Genomic DNA, 18,977 nt, shown 5'->3' with positions numbered 1-18,977 from the left:
TTGCAGCCCGTCCTGAGCCACGGGTGAGACTCGCCGGTAAGTACTTTGTGCATTTAATCCGACCCCTGGCTTTATTTCCCTGTCTTCACCAAGATTCCTCCAACTCTCTACATCAATTTTTATCAGTATTTCTCAGCATTTCTGTCTACTGGTAAACCTGTGAGGAAAGGTAGGAGTGGGGTAGGAAACACACACCACCCCCCCCCCCAGCAGACCTGAAAGTTACAAATTAAGATCTAGGGATGCGCGCGAATAGTATTAACACACACTACACAACAATTCTTCAGGCGCTCATCCACCTGGTGAAGCCAAAGAACAAAACATGTACATTTAAAGAAGTCAGTCATCCCTAAGACTCTCAGTGCTGATGGCCCTGGATCTTGAAGAAGCAAAAGCTCCTGTGCGGGGTGGGTCTGCACCAGGCTGGCTCCCCAGGAGAAACTGCCTCCATGGGGAAGGGGAAACAGTGAAGTGAATGATTTCAAAAGATATACCAAACTTTCTGACATTTGAAAGACAATGTCAAATTTGTCCCAATCCATAGTGCTTGGGACAGATACCTGTTTAAGGTTACAAAAGGCAGGTAGCTATTTGTCACTTCTCAAGATGAATTACCAAATAAGTTTTTTTTGAAATGTGAACTAGATGTGCTTCTGATATTACAGTTTCTAAAAACACATGGACTCCTATTTTGGAGCTGTCTTTGGTGTACCTTCTAAATGTCTTCAGGGATAGCCAGCCGTCATCCACTGACTTGATTTCCTGAAGGCAAATGTTTATTGAAGTTGGGGAAGGAAAATCAGAGTAATAGATGTTGCTGATTATATGCTAAGTCTAAACCAGATGAGCGTATCACTGCACATGCTATAGATTTTCAAAATGGCTGACCTATTCCTCGCTGGTGCTGAGGTGACACTCGAAGTCACGGCAGTTTGGCGGCAGCGTGGAACCATGGCCAGAGAAAAAATGGGAAGAAAGGAGGATCTAACATCTAAAGATTCATCTAGCCGGTAAGATTTTATCACGGAAAGTAATTTTTCTTTTTTCTCTTGTTAAATATGTGACAACCTAATATGTGATAAATCTGGAGGTAGAGACAATGCAGTATGAAGACAAATTATGAGAAGCACAATGACGACCTGTTGTCTTCCACTGTCACTGTGTATACAACTAGGCCGCCTGGAGACTGTCTAAAAACTTGTAGAAACTCAAATGCATTTTTGCAAATTTTTTAAAAACAGAATAGTCAAAGGGAAGAAAGGGGATTTAACATAGAAACATTAAAACAAAAACTGTATTCTAGTAATACAACCTATTTTAAGAAATGAAAATACCTAGACTCATTCTGAAAAATCTGAGCTGTAAGTTTCAACCTATTTTTGTTATTACTGAAAAGGAAAAAATTCTGGGAATAGCTGGAAGCACCTCTATCAGAAATCTCTTTCAGAATGGAAGACTCAAAATTTGAAAGTGACCTCTTTTAAGTATGTTGGCTTAACACCCAGGCAATTGTTTTAGTTGATGGGAATAAATTTGAGAGCATTAAGAATTTTTCTTCAAATCTATCCTGTATAACAGGCTTTATTTTTGAACATGAAAATGAATATACAGTACACTTTAAATGAAGACACTCAAAGGTGTAGTCAGAACAATGCTAGTAGTTATAACAATAAAAATATCTCCTTGAAATGCCTATACTTTTAAGTGCCGTTTTGGTTGACACTCATTTAATTTCTTTTCCTGTGTCAAAGTACTTTTAAAAAGCTAAAGTTTTTTTTTGGAAGGACAGAAATGTTATTTGGGCAATAGCTATCCAAATACCTTTTCTCTGTTTCTACAGACCCTTTACTTACCGGTACAACCCTTTTTGCAGGTTCTTGCCTTTACAGACATGGACTATAGAGGTCATGTTGCCCAATTTTTTTCACTCAGGTGCTACTACAAAGCAGAAAAACTTAAATGGCTGTTTTCCATGTGTGCTCTTATTTTTCAAGTCACGTTTATGGGCCGAAGGAGAAATTTATGGTAAACATTCATGTATCTGAACATTAAAAAATAGTTGTACACACCTTTACTAAGCAATTTTTATGTCCAGGTACAGAGCCATTTACATAGATTATATTGTGTCTTGTGTTCACTCTCCACACCTAAAGCAAGGAAGACATGAAATCAATCAATTAAAAATTTGAGGATGTACTGCCATTAAAACAATGTTGCTAAAAGCGAGGCTTTAGCCTGTAAATTAATAATCATATCAGTACTTCAACATGTTGAAATTGAAAAAATTCTTATGTTAAAAAGAAAACACATTTATATAAATGACAAACCAGATATATCTTAAGTGCCAGAAAACTCTTTGAATTTGTCTGAAAGATGAAAACATGTCGATTAAACACCCTAGTGTTTAACTAGTCCTAAAAAGAGCGACTTTAGCACTTACTTTTAGTCCAAAGGCGGTCCTATCCATGTTTCCCGTTTGTCCAGGCATTTTAGTTCCGGGCCAGACTCTGGCAACATCCTAAAATGATAGCCAAAATCAGCACTTAAAGTACTCTGTTTCACACAGCACTGATCAAGCCAAAATACAAACTAAGACGGAATTATTAAAATGTTTTCCTCCATTCTACGAGGTCCCACTAAAAATTAGCTTTGACACATTTATTCTAGTAGATCTCCTTTCTAAGTTGAATTGGAAAAACTAAGAAAATGATGTAGGAGAAAAACTCAGTAACAAGAGTATTGTCAACTGAGCAAACACTGGTTGAGAAAAATAAAGGACATACATACACACCACCAAGGAAAACTCAGCGACTGGTATGTTTTCACTAATCTGTATTAACTGATTTAATGTTTACCTACACTACTGCTGATGGACAGACCTACTCCCCACCCTGGTGTTTGATGTTACCTTCCTTCACCAGAATGATTAAAGGACAGAGTTATCAGAATATTGAGCTTGTCCTGCTATGGTAGTCTGATTCACATAAATCAAACAGCTTCATGCAGTCTCTCTGCCTTTGGCTTCTTTCATAATGGATAATATTCAGATGTAGACATCTGAAGAAGCAAGTCTGAATTACATCTGAAATGGGAAAGCGTCTCATAACATGAATTCTTAGAATATAAACACTTTTTGCATCACTACTTTCACATTAATAGGCGAACCTCACAGCAGGAAATAGCACACCATGTATAATCTTCATGCACAGCTTAAAAGTCAGTTCTGAGAATTATAAACCAAGGATTATTCTTATTCATTCTACAAATACATTTTGTGATAAATACCCTGCTTAACATAACATTACTAAAAAAGGATTAACTTTGCCCTCTATAATTACATTTATGTGCTCATTAAAAGTGTTAGCATTTACTAGCTAATCCTTAATGGAAGGACTTAAACACATATAGAACCGTGCCTTTCATAAATCGAGTCATAAGAATAGATTCAATATGAAAGGACCTAATCTGATTATTTGTAATCTAATCAGTGAGTTATATAATTTCATAACCTTTATATTTTTAAGAGATTTCTGAGATGCAATTAATATGCCACACCTTTGAAAGTGTATGAGTAAATGTTTTCAATATACTGAATTACTGTATTACAATTTTAGATCATTTCCTCAACTTACGACAAGCTCCATACCTGTTACTGGACAACCCCTCTAAGCCCCAGTCTGGTGTAACCACCACTTACCTATTTTACCCTCTAGATGTGCAGATGGACATTTCTTGCAAATGGAATCACATGATATGCAGCTATCATGGCCGCTTCTTTCACAGGGCATGTTTTTGAAGTTTACCCACACTACAGTATGTATCAGCACGTCACTCCATATTATTGTCATGTAATATGTATGAATACGCACTTTTAATTATCCATTCACTGACTGGTGAACATTTAGGGCTATTATGAATAATGCTACGCATACTCACGCATAAGTTTGTGTGTGTGCTTTCATCACACACTGACTTTCTCACTCTGTTGCACGCCCCATCGCTGCTCCATGCAAACTGTCAGGTATGGACACTTACGCATGTTGTCACAAATACTATATTGCAAAGACTAATTTTGTGCAAGTGCATCTTTACATTTTGGAACACATACCTTTAGGGTAAATTTCTAGGAGTGTTGTCAGGGGAAATATACATAAACAGAGTTAGATACTAACATTGAGGACGCACTATCTTGTATTCCTACCAGCAACACATGAGAGTGCCTGTTTACCTACGTTCCTATCAACACATAAGAAAATTAAACAGACTGATAATACAATCTGCCAGGGGAGTAATTAGTATCTCAGGAGTAGCTATAAGTTCTCTCTTATTTCAGAGAAGTTAATCCTTAAAGATTGTTCTTGCTTTACTCCTGCATTCCAAAGAATAAACACCCCGTGACAGTTTATGCTCTACCTCAGAGTCTAGGGCTGACCAGCAATACAAGAGCCTCCACTTCCATGTTCTTCTTATTCTCTGGTCACCGTTTCCTTTGAACCATAATACTGTCCTTGACAACCTTCCCAGCTCTTTCTCAAGACAGAAAGCAAATGTGAAGTAAGCAGTGGGGTGAGACGGAAAGGGTGAGACGCTAACCCTTTACCTCCTGCCAGTGTCTTGAGAATAGCGAACGGGAGCTGGAGAGGGCGGGAGGGGGGAGGCAGGAAAGCCCCGAATGCTGGCGGTAAGCATGTGGGCGCCAGCTAGATTTAAGATCAGGCTCCTGAAAGTGTGACGAGTACTAGAAGCCACCAGGACTCAGATAAAAATTGCGCCCAAGGACACACTCAAGCATCTATGTGCAGAAGCTGAACATCCAGTACGGAGAGGAACATCACCAAGTTGTACTTACCCCAGTTGAAATAGCGCCAGGTCTCCTGTGGGTTTTTGTCTGACCATGGGAAGCAGGCTGGCCTTTAAATCCCCACCTCTTCATGACGCCTTGGAAACCTTTACCAATACTGAGCAAGAGAAACATTAAAATTTGTATGATGAAAAGCACATAAAAAAACTCCCAATTGTACACTTTGTGACAGTACCTGTTTTAACAAGGCTCCTCATCTAAGTAACTAGAAAAGGCTCTATAAATAAAACTGCACATGAACCATCCTTTACCACTGTCCTGGCTGGCACCCCTTGTGGAGTCTCAGTCTACATAAATGATTAATTCAAGATCATGAGACCAACAGCAAATGAAGGAAAGGGAATTTCATCTGAACAGGGAAATTATAATTCTGTGAAACATGTTAAATGTGGATTTCTTGAAGCTCAAAACTACTGAGAAGCTATGTGGCAGGTGACTGTGATGATCCTACCCCTGGAACTCATCTCCTCGGGTGCTAGGACACAAAGACTGTGACTTCCGTCCTGCACCCCCTGTTCGCTGGGCTCTGGAAGAAGCCAACTGCCGTGGCAGATGTGGTCCTTCAGAGTCATGCGGCAAGGATGTCTCCAGCCAACACCCGTGCGGCTGAGTGCGCTGACGGCCATGCTAGCAAGTGTGGGGGGTCAGCTGCTCAGGTGCACCCTTGAGAGGACTGATGCTTTGGTTGCGCCTTGTGAGAGACCTTGAGACAGAGGCACCAGCTAAGTGTACTGGATCCCTGAGCACAGTAATAAACCTTTGCTGTTTTAAACTTATGTCTTAGGGTAATGTATCAGACAGCAATAGATCCAACAGAACACTCTATAAAGCAATAATAATGCCCTAAATGCTGACCAAATTTCATTTTTAGAAAATACCCCATGGATCTTGGTCTCAATGTTTGAATTGGAAGCTAACGGTGATATAAAATCAGACTACAGCTTCTTAAAAACCTAGTATTTCAGCTTTTAAGACACTCTTTTCAAATTCTGCTAACTAGACATTCTGTGATGCAGGCAGAATGCAAACAACACTGAGGTTCAAGCATCAATCAAGCCTGTCTCTAGGTGTATCAGCACAGGTGACACCTCAAAGGGTTACCAGCATTCTGGGGCTGTACCAGACATTAGATAGACTTTTAAGACGGACACCTTTTTCCACCCTTCACTAGATGATGCTGAACAGGTGTTGATGTGGCAGCGCTCCCACCTAACAAAAAGCCCCCCAGAGAGCGCACAGCTCAGGGCACAACAGGAGCAAAAGCAAAAGGCCACGGACCACTGTGTTACTTCCACAAGGACTTTGCTGTCCCTTTACCAGAGAGTGATGGTAAAGTCCATGTCAAATAATATAGTTTCAGATAAATCCTTTAATCTCAACTCAAAATAATGTTTATTCCTGATCAAAAAGGTAAGAATTTTAACATAATACAAAATCTATCAATTTTCAAGGACACTTACATTGAAGAAGAGAAACCATAATAGTAAAATAATTTACTGAAGTTTTGCTTAGGAAAGTTAACAGATATTTCTACTTAACACTGAATTTTAGAATATAGTTGAAAAATTAAAAGCATAGCCAGGGAATTTAAAAATAAAAAAACACCTAACAAGTCATCTGAACCTTTGACACTGGCGACAAACACTTTAAAGAGAAAAAGGAAGGAGACTGGCAACGCCGACTTGAAATGAACACACCTTAAAAATACCACCTTCTAACACTGGGCATTCTTGGTAGAATGTTTGTGCCTTCTGAAACCTCACACTGATTCAACTCTGACAAAAAGAGTGAGTGAATGTGCACACCAATCAAACACATGCCAGGTAAATTACAGATGATTTAGCTCAATTTAAGAGTAAAATCATTTGATTTTAAGATGAAAGTGGTATTCTCAAAGTGCTCCTTATCTGTCAGCTAATTACAGATTGTTTCCAACCTAGTTCTGGCGTGCAGAACCTTGAAACAAAAGGCTAAAACACCAATGACATGACACATTATTGGCTTAATTCAGACGAGACAAGATGCACCTGTTGCTGCACGGGCACCCATTCTACCACCGCTCTCAGCTGTCACCCAAGTTGAGAACAAAAACTAGAGCAAGAATGAACTAATAATCTCCACTGAGCGCACGCAGGCACACTTCAAACAAGGTTTTTCACAGGCCACATAAAACCATCTTACTGAAGCGCAGTACCATATGCTTTATTTCTCCCAACCTATCCTAATTGCAGATATCTCACTAAACCTGGAACTTCTAACATTGTGATCTTTCTGATTTAAGCTTTCCTTTTGCCTCCCCCTCAGTTGTCGTTAGCGGAGAGAAAGCGCGAGAGTGCAGACCAAGCGCGTCAGCAGATGAGTGTGCTCGGAAGCCCTTCTGCTCAGTCCTCTGGGAAGCGCACTTGCGTCTTTCCCTGGACACCAGCTTCTCTGAACTGCTCTCCCCCTTTCTCCTCTTCTAGGGAAGCAAACACTCTTGCCTCTCTCCTACCATCTGCAATCTATCCTTTTCCAACTGTTCTCTGGAGCTCACGGTGGTTAACCCTCTAATTCCCAAATCCAAACCTATTTTATTTAAACATTTTTTTTTAATTATTTTTAAGAGGCATGCATTATTTATTTATTTGTTTGTTTGTTTATACATGCACTGGGTACAGTCAGAAGCGCGGGAGGGTGAGAGAATTCACCAGAGCCAGAGCGGGGAGCAGAGCAGGCAGAAGGACCGAAGCACACTGCTGAGGGGAGCAGCGGGCGGCAGGAGAGGTCTGTGCGCCATGTGGGACCCTCCTCCGGTGGCCAGGGAGCAGCCGGGGATCGAACCGGCGCCGCAGAGGCCAGCGGCAGCTTCGCAACCCAGCGCTCAACCGCTGCGCCACCAGGGAGGCCCTCCAAACCTATTTTAAAAGTAACTTTTTATTATGGAAGTTTTAAAACATATTCAAAAGCAGTCAAGCCCTGTTTTGTTTCATTTCCCTTCCCTGCAACTCCAGTGGATTTTCTGAATACCAGATAGCATATATTTCATCCCTAAGTATTCAACATGGACTTCTAAAAGGTGAGGGTCTTTTAAAGCGTAAAACTATAAGGTCATTATCACAATCTAAAAAAATTAGTAAGTCCTGAATATAGAGTCAAGGTCCAAATTTCCATGTCTCTTGTAAAATAAAGTTGTCTTCCATCCTTCGTTCGGTCACCACCCTCCGCCCACCACCACCGAAGCAGTTCCTCCCTATATTCCTGCTTCCCTAACGCGCGCTCACAGGATCCTTTCCGCTTGCCCGATGTGAGCAGATGGTCGTTGAGTCCTGACCCTCTTCTCAGGAGGAAGCCCTGTAGGGCTTGGCAAACTGGCCTCCACTGTCACTTGTTTCTGTAAATGTTTTACTGGAACACAGCCTGCATATTTATTTAAATACTGCCTATGGCTGCTTCAGAGTTATAGTGGGAGCGCTGAGTAGCTGTCACAGAGATCATAATACTTGTAAACCTAAAATATTATCTGGCCCTTTGAGAAAAAGTCTGCTGAGTCCCAGAAGTTATTACTAATACTGGAGTTCTGCAAATTTTGCCCCTTTAGAAGAATCCTGCTACCATCCTGTGCCACAGAGGTACCAACCACATGCAAGTGGAAGGGCCTCATCGGTGGCGCAGCGGTTGAGCGCTGGGTTGTGAAGCTGCCCGCGGCCTCTGCAGCGCAGGTTCGATCCCCAGCTGCTCCCTGGCCACCACCGGAGGAGGGTCCCACATGGCGCGCAGACCTCTCCTGCCGCCCGCTGCTCCCCTCAGTAGTGTACTTCGGTCCTTCTGCCTGCTCTGCTCCCTGTTCTGGCTCTGGTGAATTCTCTCACCCTTCCGCGCTTCTGACTGTACCCAGAGCTTGCATAAATAAATAAATAAAATACTTAAAAAAAACAAAAAACAAATAACGCTGCAGAAACAAACCACCGCTTCCTCTAGTCAAGTGATCTTCACATGGTCACAGGGTGGAATTTCCATGGTAATCATTTTGCCACACGAGCCATCCCAGGCTTTACAAAGCAAAATAGCAGTAACAAGAATAAGCAAACCCACCCTACCCCAACCTTAAACAGTCCCAATAACTTCCTCAGTTTGGGGGAATATAAGGCCTTTTTTAACTGGGTTCAACCTACCTTTCAAACACTTCTCATCACAAATCCTAGCCACAGAAGATTATTCCCTGAACCCCTAAATAGGCCACACCGCTGTGCCCTTGCTCATTCTGTTCCCTCGCTTCAAGTGCCTGTTGCGTGACTGTTTTTCTATTACTACAAAAGAAGATCAGAAGTGTCTGTCATCAAGTGTTGCATTAGTTACACTATACTTGATATTCTTTATTAAAGAAGTCAAAATTCATACTGTACAGACTTTTCAATCAGAATCATTTAAGAATTAAGGTTTAACCTTCTCTGTTTAGCTAACTTATGCTGTAAAAAGTTGAAGTGACTTGTATATAACCTCTCAGGAAAACCAGCAACCGAGTATTGAAGGAAAGAACTCTTGACTTCTCTAATTTTGTATTTACTAGATAAAAATGGAGGTGGGTGGGAGGTGAAGAAATCATTGGTTTAAACCCTGCTTCTCTATGGTTAAATATAACATTTGAGAGAAGGGAAGAAGAGACTTGTCAGTTCCTTGCCAAGATTATAACACTGATCCACCAAAAACGGGTTAGAATAAGATGAAAGATTAATTGTGAAAAAGTACTGCAGACTATAAAAGTATAATGCCTAAATCAACAATGAAAAGAATTTCCTGTAGGATAAAACTTAACATTATTCTATGTTCTAGGTTCAAATTGCCCAAATGCTTTTAATTTTAAAACAAACCAAATCCCAATAAACATAAAAGCACAATTTTTACTAAAATAAATTACATGTACATAAAAGGCTGTATCAGCTAATGCAATTCTCCATCAGGATTAGTTTTTAATTCATGGTAAACTAATATATCACAAACATTTAAATCTTCCACTACAGCTTCTCTTCATTCCACCAAACTCACCCAGATGTTATCTACCTTCCACCTCCACACAAAGCTAACAGCCTCTTTACTGAAGAGCCCTGTAGAGTTTAGGAGTCAATTTTCCACCCAATTCTGTATTGTCTAAGCCTGTTTGATCAGTGCTGCATAGCTCCTGAGCTCACAAGTCAGTCATGGTGGAATTTTCCAGCGCTTTGCATTCTTCCACATGTATGTGTTCTGCCGTAAGTATTCCAAGCTGGCAAGGAATGTCTGTATAGCTGTTACCCTCCAGCATGAATGTGTGACAGCATGGCACAAAATTCTATTTCTGTCTAAAAATCATAAACCTTCCATCAATACCTGAGAACACTTATCAATAAGTGACTATTAAGGGAGCACTACTTATTACTTTCTACACCAAATCCAGCTCATTCAATAGTACAAAGAGACAACTAAGTAGTGATTCCTCTGAATCCTCTTATAAAAAGGGAATATTTCCAGGGTGTCCTAAACAAACCCAGAATACCACATTTGTCCTAAGTTCACTCTGTGGTTCTTGGAAAATTCAAATAAGGAATTCTGTAATATCTTCAACAGACCTAATAGTTTCCTTAAGGTCTTTGGACAAATCACCTTTTTTTAAAAAAAATAGATCAGAAGACCCTATGAACAAGTGCTATGAATCCACCGTTATGTTTCACTTCATTAATATACGAGTGAGGTATGCCACCTGGAAAATTCAGATTTTTGGGGGAAACATTTTCAGAATTGAAAGGAACCTTAGAAACCACTTAGTTCCATGCCCTTGCATTAAAGATAATGAAACCTACATTCAGAAGTCCCCGCCCCAAGATCAAATCCCTGGTAAATGGGAGCACCTGTCTATGCTTTCAACCCAGGTCACAGCCGCTTGAGAAACAGACTCTACAAAAATATAAAAACACCCAGCAAACCAGAGAGGCGTGAGCTATTTCAAGAGCCTTCTCATCACTCTACAAAGTCCAGGTGCACAGGTAGTGTGTGATTTTAACATTCCCTAGAGTGCTTTGTCATTATACTTTGTTACACAAGATAGTCTAAAGGCAATAATTTCATATTAGAAAATACAATTGAATTCTTTATGTCTTCTACTCATTTTAAATGATATTTCCTATTGAGAAAAAGTTTTTTTTTCTTTTCAAATATGAAAGAAATTTAAAAATCAGTTATGTCAACAGGGGTGGTAACAGTCCACAATCCTGAGCACCAAGTCTTGAGTGAAGAGCTTCCTATCTCATTGCATCTTTACAACGTGACTACCTGGGAGGTGTGTGATTACTGTCATACTAAAGATGAGGCAACAGAGGCTGAGACTGCTGTCTAGGCCTAGAGCTGAGAAGCGGAGCCTAAGCTTTTAGTCCTTCCCTAGATGGCCCCCATTAGGTCTTAATTTTGCTGACTTTGGGCTAAAAAATGTTGCTTTGCGGAGTTCAAGGGAGGCAATTACAGATGGCTACTATAAAAGTTAAACAGCAAAACAATAAAATTAACCCTGAAACACTATTCCCCAAATGCTAGCCTTTATTTCAAAAAATAGTCACTATGACTGACTTAAGAGGGATTTTTAAGAGATTACTTCCCTTTACAGTCTAAACACTAATCTTAAAATTGTTTCGCTAACATGCTTAAAATTTTTTACTTCATTGAATAGTCTGTAAGGTAACATTAAAAATGAGGTAACACTGAAAATGTGCAGGGCTGGACAGCAACCGTACCCTGAGGGTAGCCGGTACCCTGCTCCCCCTCCCAGGGCAAACCGCCTCCGGTGGGAAGGAGCTGTGTGTCCAGGGCGGCAGCGGAGGGCCGCAGGGCCTCAGCTCTTTTAGAACCAACCTGGCGTGTGGATCAGCTTTTAAGCATTTGATGGGCAATACTACCTCTGTACACATTCTGGTATTTTAAAGACAGATTCCACTCTAGCCAAATCTCAGTATGTGCAAAGGAGCTCTGTCTCTCACTTGACCTCCCAGCCCTGTACATTTTTACTACCCTGGACAACTCCAAGGGAAGTGCAGAGTTTTCTATGTTGAGGTCAAGGACAAAGAATTTAAAGGACAGTAACAACTTTAAAGTAATAAGATTGTGCCACAAATTGACGTTAAGTAATTAAGACCTTTCTGAAAATAAATGGGCTGTTTCAATTCATCCAAACTTGGTGACTAGATTGATTAGATTATCCTTTGTTCAAAAGAAAACAATCTTTTTAAGCAGAGGAACCGCTTTCTGATTTTAGTCTGGATTACAAATTTAAATAAATACATGAGTAAATAAATTCCAGACAACTAGAAAAAAAAACACTTCAGATTTCACTGCCACAAATTCAAAGTTTAATAAGACACCCCGCAGGAAGTGCCCAGGGACCTGCTGGGCCAGAGGCGTCACCCCGCCTACTCCTGCATGTCCTGAGACAGAGACAGAACATTCTCCCCCAAACAATGTAAAACATATTTTTACCATTTTCTTTTTGTTTATTCTGTTTCATTCCTTTCTGACTTAAAGAAAACAACAACACACCTACCAAGGAGAACAAGCGTCGCCAGGATCTAACAGAAATCGACAGGCTGAATAACCTGTGCCGAGAGCAGAATCAACACTCACACCGCATTCTGCCCACTGTTTATGCATGAGCTACAGCTGTTTCCTCCTCAAAACTGAGGAAGGAAAATTTTAGATCCCAAGCCATCACCGATTAGAAGCTGCGCTGGAATATAACTGCCAGCACAGAACACACACTCTGAAAAGGCACACAAGCTGGGGGGCCAGGGGACGGACATGTCATTACATGTGCGAGTCTTCACTTTTTATTTAGGCTGAATTACACAAAACTGCCATAAGGGAGAGAGTGGGCTTCGTCAGCTAGCAATAACATAATGAAACTGAAAAATGATTCTGCTAGAGTGGTTTTACGTATTAGATATCAAAATCTTTCCCATATAATTTAAATTGAATTTGTATTCTCAGACCCTGTAGATGAAAAATTATTTCTGATATACCAGTAAAAACTAGAATGAACTCTGGTAAAATGTATATTCACCTCACACCCCAACTGGTATATTTACTTAGCGAATTATACCTAATTTCACCACAGGTAAACATAAATGTAAGCATATTTCCCAATGCAATTATTAAAAAAAAAAAGCCCAAATATAAATTAATCCCTGAAGTAAGCAGGTTCTATTAATAACTTAATATGGTATTTTCTTAGACTTTTTTTGCTTTAAAATTTAGTTATTTCTAAAGTATATTGTATATCCAGCAATTAAAATAATTGAAATTGGAAAAAATTGAAATATGCAAAATAAAAGTAGATATTTAACAACTAAAATATAATCTGGTAACACGAGAAAAACAAAGACTCTCAACTAGAGATTAATTGGAGCTGCTTCTCTTGAGGAGTCCCAGTCAGCTCCGCATGAGGACAAGAGTGGTAAGATTAACAAGTGTGTACAGGCCCTTAGCAGCCTTCCAGCTACAAAAGTCACAGTGATGGGAAACATTCAGCAAAAGGTTAAGTAAAATCCAACTCCTTCTGGTTGCAGGTGACAGCACAGAAAGGTATGCCCACAGGGAACAAAGCAAGCACCTGTGGGGTAACCTCCCAACCCCAAAGGATGCAGTCAAAGGTCCAGTGCTGCACTGCAGCCTGGACCACAGGGAGGACCTTCTCCAATGGAGACCCGCCCTCCTCCAGAGCTTACTATCCTCCACCTTGGACCCCAGGGCTGGTTCATCTCCTGGCAGCTACCAGCTATCTCAGCCTGAGGCTCGCAGTGGCTTTAAACAATCCTGTTTTCTAGGTATACGATCTTTAAAAAACAAGAAATTTACCCATTCACTTTATAGTCACAAGAAGATGATGACAATTTAAAAAATAACTTTTAAGAAGTAGTCAAGAACACAGAAACATCAATTCCAAAGAGCACCTACACCCCTATGTTTATAGCAGCACTATTTACAATAGCTAAGTTTTGGAAACAACCCAAATGCCCAAAAATAGATGACTGGATCAAGAAGATGTGGTACACATACACCATGGAATATTACTCAGCAATCAAAAAAGATAAACACATGCCATTTGCATCAACATGGATGGCGCTGGAAGGGATCATGCTCAGCGAAATAAGCCAGAAAGAAAAAGAAAAATACCAGATGGTCTCACTCATAGCAGGAATCTAGAAAACTTAAATAAGGGACCAGGAAAATGAATAACTATAAGAAAGTGAAAATCAAAATCAACAAACAACTATGAACCAGAGACACTCTATGGGGGGTAAGGGGCGGGAGGGGAGGGATTGGGGTCAAAATAAGGGGGTTGCATTTGTATGGGGAATATAAAAATAAAATTTATTATTAAAAAAAAAAAAAGTAGTCAAGAAAACCCAGTAGCAAAATTTGAGATGAAAGCTTTCGCGGGACACAGACGCCTGAAAAACGAGACTCTCATCTGAGTCAGCCACAGCCCAGCCTCGAGGTATCTGCTAACCAGGTCTCTGATTTTCAGGGCTTCTCAGAATATCTACTCCATCCTCTAAAAGTCATAATGGAATTCATACACTATTAACTGTGCGGAACTTAACAGAATACTGTGAGATATGTTGGCATATGTAATAATTCATAAGTAAAATCATCTGCTTCACCTCCCCCAACATACCAGACAAAACACACATCTCCTCAATGAAACAAACCAAAGCATTACAGCTTCAATATTTTGAGTCTTGACAAGGGAAGGCAGAACACATCAGTGATTTAAGACCCCAGTAATCAGAACTGAGTCTGCAACAGTCAGAGGCAGGAAGAGAAGGAGAGGGTCCTACTCTCTCTGACAGGAGGACACGCCCTAGTGCTGGTCTGCCCTGCTCCACTCCTAAACAGCCAACGGTCAGGGCACCCAGCAGCTGTGTGCAACGGTCCACTGTGTGACACTGCAACAGTGTGGAAATGAAGGTATTATATAGAGCCCACTGTGCTAAGGACACTGACGCGGCACCCAGCTCACTTCCTTGGATGAAAGTGGCTCTGGCTTACGTGACTGACCATAAGGCTCTCTTGGAGCCCCTATAGGCCACCGTTCATTTTCAAAGGCTCTTAGTCAGAACTTTCCTGGAATACGGGTTGAGCATTGTCAAATGACCTAAAGTAGAAAAAGTGAGGCACATAAAGACATCAATTTATCTTCACCAAGAGAATGAACAAGAAACAGGAATCAACTAGAGCTGATATTTGGAGTTTAATATTGCCTAAGTCATGTGGCTTCTAGTAACCTATACTGAAAATTTTTACATAAACAGACATTTGGTTACTGCATTTCATAGTGAGGTAACCTCGATCAATGTTTGAAAACACCTACTGTGATATCTACAAGTTCTGCAGAGTAGGCAGCCAGAATGCGTTTATCTTAGTCATCCGAGAGATGGTAAGCTATGAACCAGTGCCTTCTCTAGATAGGACTCAAAACCAACATTTCTGTTACAGTGACGACTGAGTATTGATTTCTATGAAATTAAACCTTTAAGTAACAAAACTTTTTTGCATTAGTAAAAGAAATCTTGCTTATCTAGTCATGCTACTGAAGAGGCTCAAGGAGTAAGACACTTCCTCTAGCTGCAGAGAGGCTTTTACCAGCTACAGAAGTACTTAATCATTACCCCAGGGAAGCCTTAAGCACAACCACTATCACAAAGAGTAAAAAGTTATTTCTAATTTAATGGTTTCTCAGAACTGAAAAAAACAGTCAATTACTAAACTACATGATAGTCTCAAAAGAACTCCATCTGTGTTGCTCATTTGTATCTCACCAATCGTACATAGCCCCTTGTAGTCAAAATAGACTGGGGCCAGCCCACAAAGAACCTGAGCAACGGGACCTTTTTCTCAGGCCTGCTACCAGCAGCGCATGTCTGGGTAATAAGGTGAGACTGATGCGAACTCTTAACTAACACAGCTAATGCAGTGCAATTTTAAAACCAAGTCAGTAACATCAAACATTAGAATTATGAAAGAAATATGCATTTCTTTCACTTGTCTTTTTTAAAAAAAAAAACAAAACATTAAGGACAACAAAAGGAAAAGAACCTGTTAGATGAACCTACGTTTTGGCTGTGACATCCACGTACTGTCCCGGGCGAAAGTGAGCAGCATAAAGAGGAGTGCCTTTATAAAAAGAAAACAAAATAAAAAAAAAAAAAAGAAAGAAAGAAAAAAGAAAACAAAATCAGTATGAATTTGTGAGCCTAGAAACAGCTTCACTAAACACACACTACATCATCTAAAAAGTCTTCTCAGCTATCAGAGCTCAAAAATGGTAGAAGATTTTCTTCTTCAGTTACACCATTAGAAACAATAAAATTGTTCAAAAAACATGGCTTTTGACTGTGAAGAGCCGAAGCACAGCATGCCCGGCATGTGGCACTTGGAGCTGGAGGGAGTCAACAGACTGCAGCTGGCGGCCGGTTGGTGCCTTTGCGGCAAGTGTTCTTGTGGGCAAATCTGAGTTTGATTATTGGTCATGAATGAGAAAATACTGCATTAAGATATATTTCCTAAAATATATAAGGAAAGTGAAAACAAGGGAATGACTAAAACATGCTGGGGCTAGGTCAAATCATTTTTATCCACTGAAGGTAAATTATCCCAAAACAGCAACTTCAATTATTTGAACAAGGTCCACCTGATATTGGGTAATGATTACGGTAACTGTTATAGCCATAGAGTTTATACAGAGCAGATTTTTGGGGAACTAGTCACTGTTCCAACAAAAGTCATTCCAGCACTTGCCCAGATATTTGGGATGGCAAAATCACTGCCATTATAGGCACTCCTAATTTTATATACATTTCCAGAGCTAGTTGTGTATAAATAAAATCTTGTTTTAATTGCATTTGGGAAACAGTATTTAAAGGACTCTCGAAATAAAAGGCCTTCATATTTTGTTTATACAAATTTAGAATCAACACTTATGAGAACTATTTAATCTGGTAATTAATCTGCAAACATTTGTAGGTACTCTACTGTCAGAAACACAAAAGTCTAAGATATGGCATCTCACCACGAAATATACCATCTAAGTGAAAAATCAAGATTAACATAAGAGATTTCTTTAAGAGTAGTAACCAATGTAGTATAGAACTGAAAGTAACAATTAGAAACCTCAACAATAAAACTGTTCAAGAAACGTTTTTAATTGACAGTATGAGAGATGTATTTTTGTTCATTTTAAACAGGGGCAATATGTTACAGGATTTCATGGATAGTGTCCATTAAGGTAGATCCAGTCTGGATTTGTACAGGAAAAGAAAAATTCTGAATTAAGAAAACAGATTAAAAGTGGCTAAACTTCTATGAGTCTGAATGACTTAAACTGCTGATGTTCACTATTTCTTCCCCCACGAAACAAAAACAATTTCCACATGGTTTGAGCTACAGTAAAAATTAATGTGGACTTTTATCTTCACACTCCTTAGTTTAAACTTACTTTTAACTTAGTCTAATTTTAACCTTAAAGTTGCAAAGCCTGCACTACAAAAAAATGCTTTTAATTCTAGTCTATATTAACACTGACCCTCTGCCACTCCAGTAAGGTCTACTGCAACTGTATTTTACTTCAAGAAATTTAATTTGGATATTAAAATACCAAATCTTTAAAAGTTCTACTGCCTATTTTGTTAGAACTCAAGTTCAAGGGATCAGAGAGCTTTTCTGAAATTCAAAGTCTGTATAAATCAATATAATCATGTGTGAAATAGTGCCTTTTGATATTCTATGGATCAGGTAAAATATTTTGGTATTTTTAAGTAAGAATATTTACATTAAGGCGCTAGGGTCACTCATCACCCCCACTGCAGGCTCTATTTTCTCAAATTCTTTTCTTAGTGAGTAAAGCTACTTTTCATCTAATAGCGTGCCAGTGAAGTTTGTGTATTTATTTGGAGTGGCTTTTCCAAATGTGAAACTCTCTGTGCATTGACACAAGTGTTCCTCCCTCTCTCATGGAAAACAAAACGTTCTCTACAGCTCCACTGAAAAAAGAAAGAGGCTCACTTGTCCCCAGTGATTAAATCAGATGCGTTTTTATATTTAAAAATAAGTGTTTGGGACTTTGTATTTTGGATTCAGCTTTATTGAAAGGGCTGACATTAAACAAGTCACATATTTGGGTATTTTCACTGCCCTCCTCTCCCCGACCTCAGATTACCTGGCTTAATTACAGCATTATCGGTTACACGAAAGATCTTCACTTTCTGTTTTGGCGGCAATCCAAGTTCTTGGTAAAATTCCAATATAGATGGTGATTTCTAGAGGGAAAGCAGAACACAAAAATACCACTTTAAATACTAAAGGTAGAGTTTAATGCACAGAGATCAAAGCCAAGTTATTAACACCCCAGAAAACATGGAGCACCCTGTTCCCCTTATTTAAGGGAGGTAAGATTTTATCTATAATCCACTGCAATTAGGATCCCACCATGTGCACAATTCATACAGAGTACATGGGGAAACATTTTTGTTTCGCAGGGCAAGAAACACAGTTGTACGCATATTTGAATTCTGACTAGAGATTGCATGTACTGAGAACCCTGATCCTGTGAAAGTCTGTCTACTCCGTGCCCCCCCTTTCAAGCAGCTGAAATTTCTTTGAAACAAATTTCAAAATGAGTCCCAACCTACATTGTCATAATTAAACCCCTTTGACACTCTCCAAGGCAACATACCTTCTTTTAAAATCTCCAGCAATGTCCCTTCTCCAAACTTTTAGTTGATCATAATACTTACTACTGAAAACAGAAGACTCAAAAACACTGCCCCATGTTCACGTCACCTAATCAAACAAATTGCCTGCATGGGTCTTTACCTCCTGTCACCCTCTCGTCCTACTCAGGCTGCACGAGATACACGGGGGCGCTAAAGGTCTTCTGCTGGAGGCTGCAACTTCTCTGGTCTAAGGTGGCATCCAGGAGTGTTCCCTTTAGGCACCCCACGGATTCAGATGTGAAACGGGCTGGGGCTCACGATGAACTGTCCCCACACCACCAAGTCAAATCCCTCACTACAGCTGCTTTGCACCCCCTCGTCTACACAGTGACTGTACTCCTGAAACT

The 18,977-nt window shown here is 39.9% G+C and overlaps 1 protein-coding gene across 1 annotated transcript in view; it reads right to left on the bottom strand.

The window, feature by feature from the left end:
- Window positions 1–18,977, bottom strand: part of MRPL3 (mitochondrial ribosomal protein L3) — a 32,177-nt gene that overhangs the window by 3,021 nt on the left and 10,179 nt on the right. Inside the window, exons 5-9 of the mRNA XM_037524393.2 lie at window positions 18,075–18,174; window positions 15,973–16,033; window positions 4,850–4,958; window positions 2,441–2,518; window positions 2,070–2,147 (exon numbers count right to left, since the gene is read on the bottom strand). Coding sequence (XP_037380290.1) covers window positions 2,070–2,147; window positions 2,441–2,518; window positions 4,850–4,958; window positions 15,973–16,033; window positions 18,075–18,174 — 426 coding nt within the window. The remainder of the gene's footprint in view (window positions 1–2,069; window positions 2,148–2,440; window positions 2,519–4,849; window positions 4,959–15,972; window positions 16,034–18,074; window positions 18,175–18,977) is intronic.

This window comes from Talpa occidentalis, unplaced genomic scaffold (genome assembly GCF_014898055.3).
Source record: "Talpa occidentalis isolate TD23 unplaced genomic scaffold, MPIMG_talOcc4v2.1 talOcc4.10, whole genome shotgun sequence".
NCBI classification, from domain to species: Eukaryota; Metazoa; Chordata; class Mammalia; order Eulipotyphla; family Talpidae; genus Talpa; species Talpa occidentalis.
Note: the sequence above shows the minus strand (reverse complement) of the source record. Positions and strands in the feature narration are given on the sequence as shown.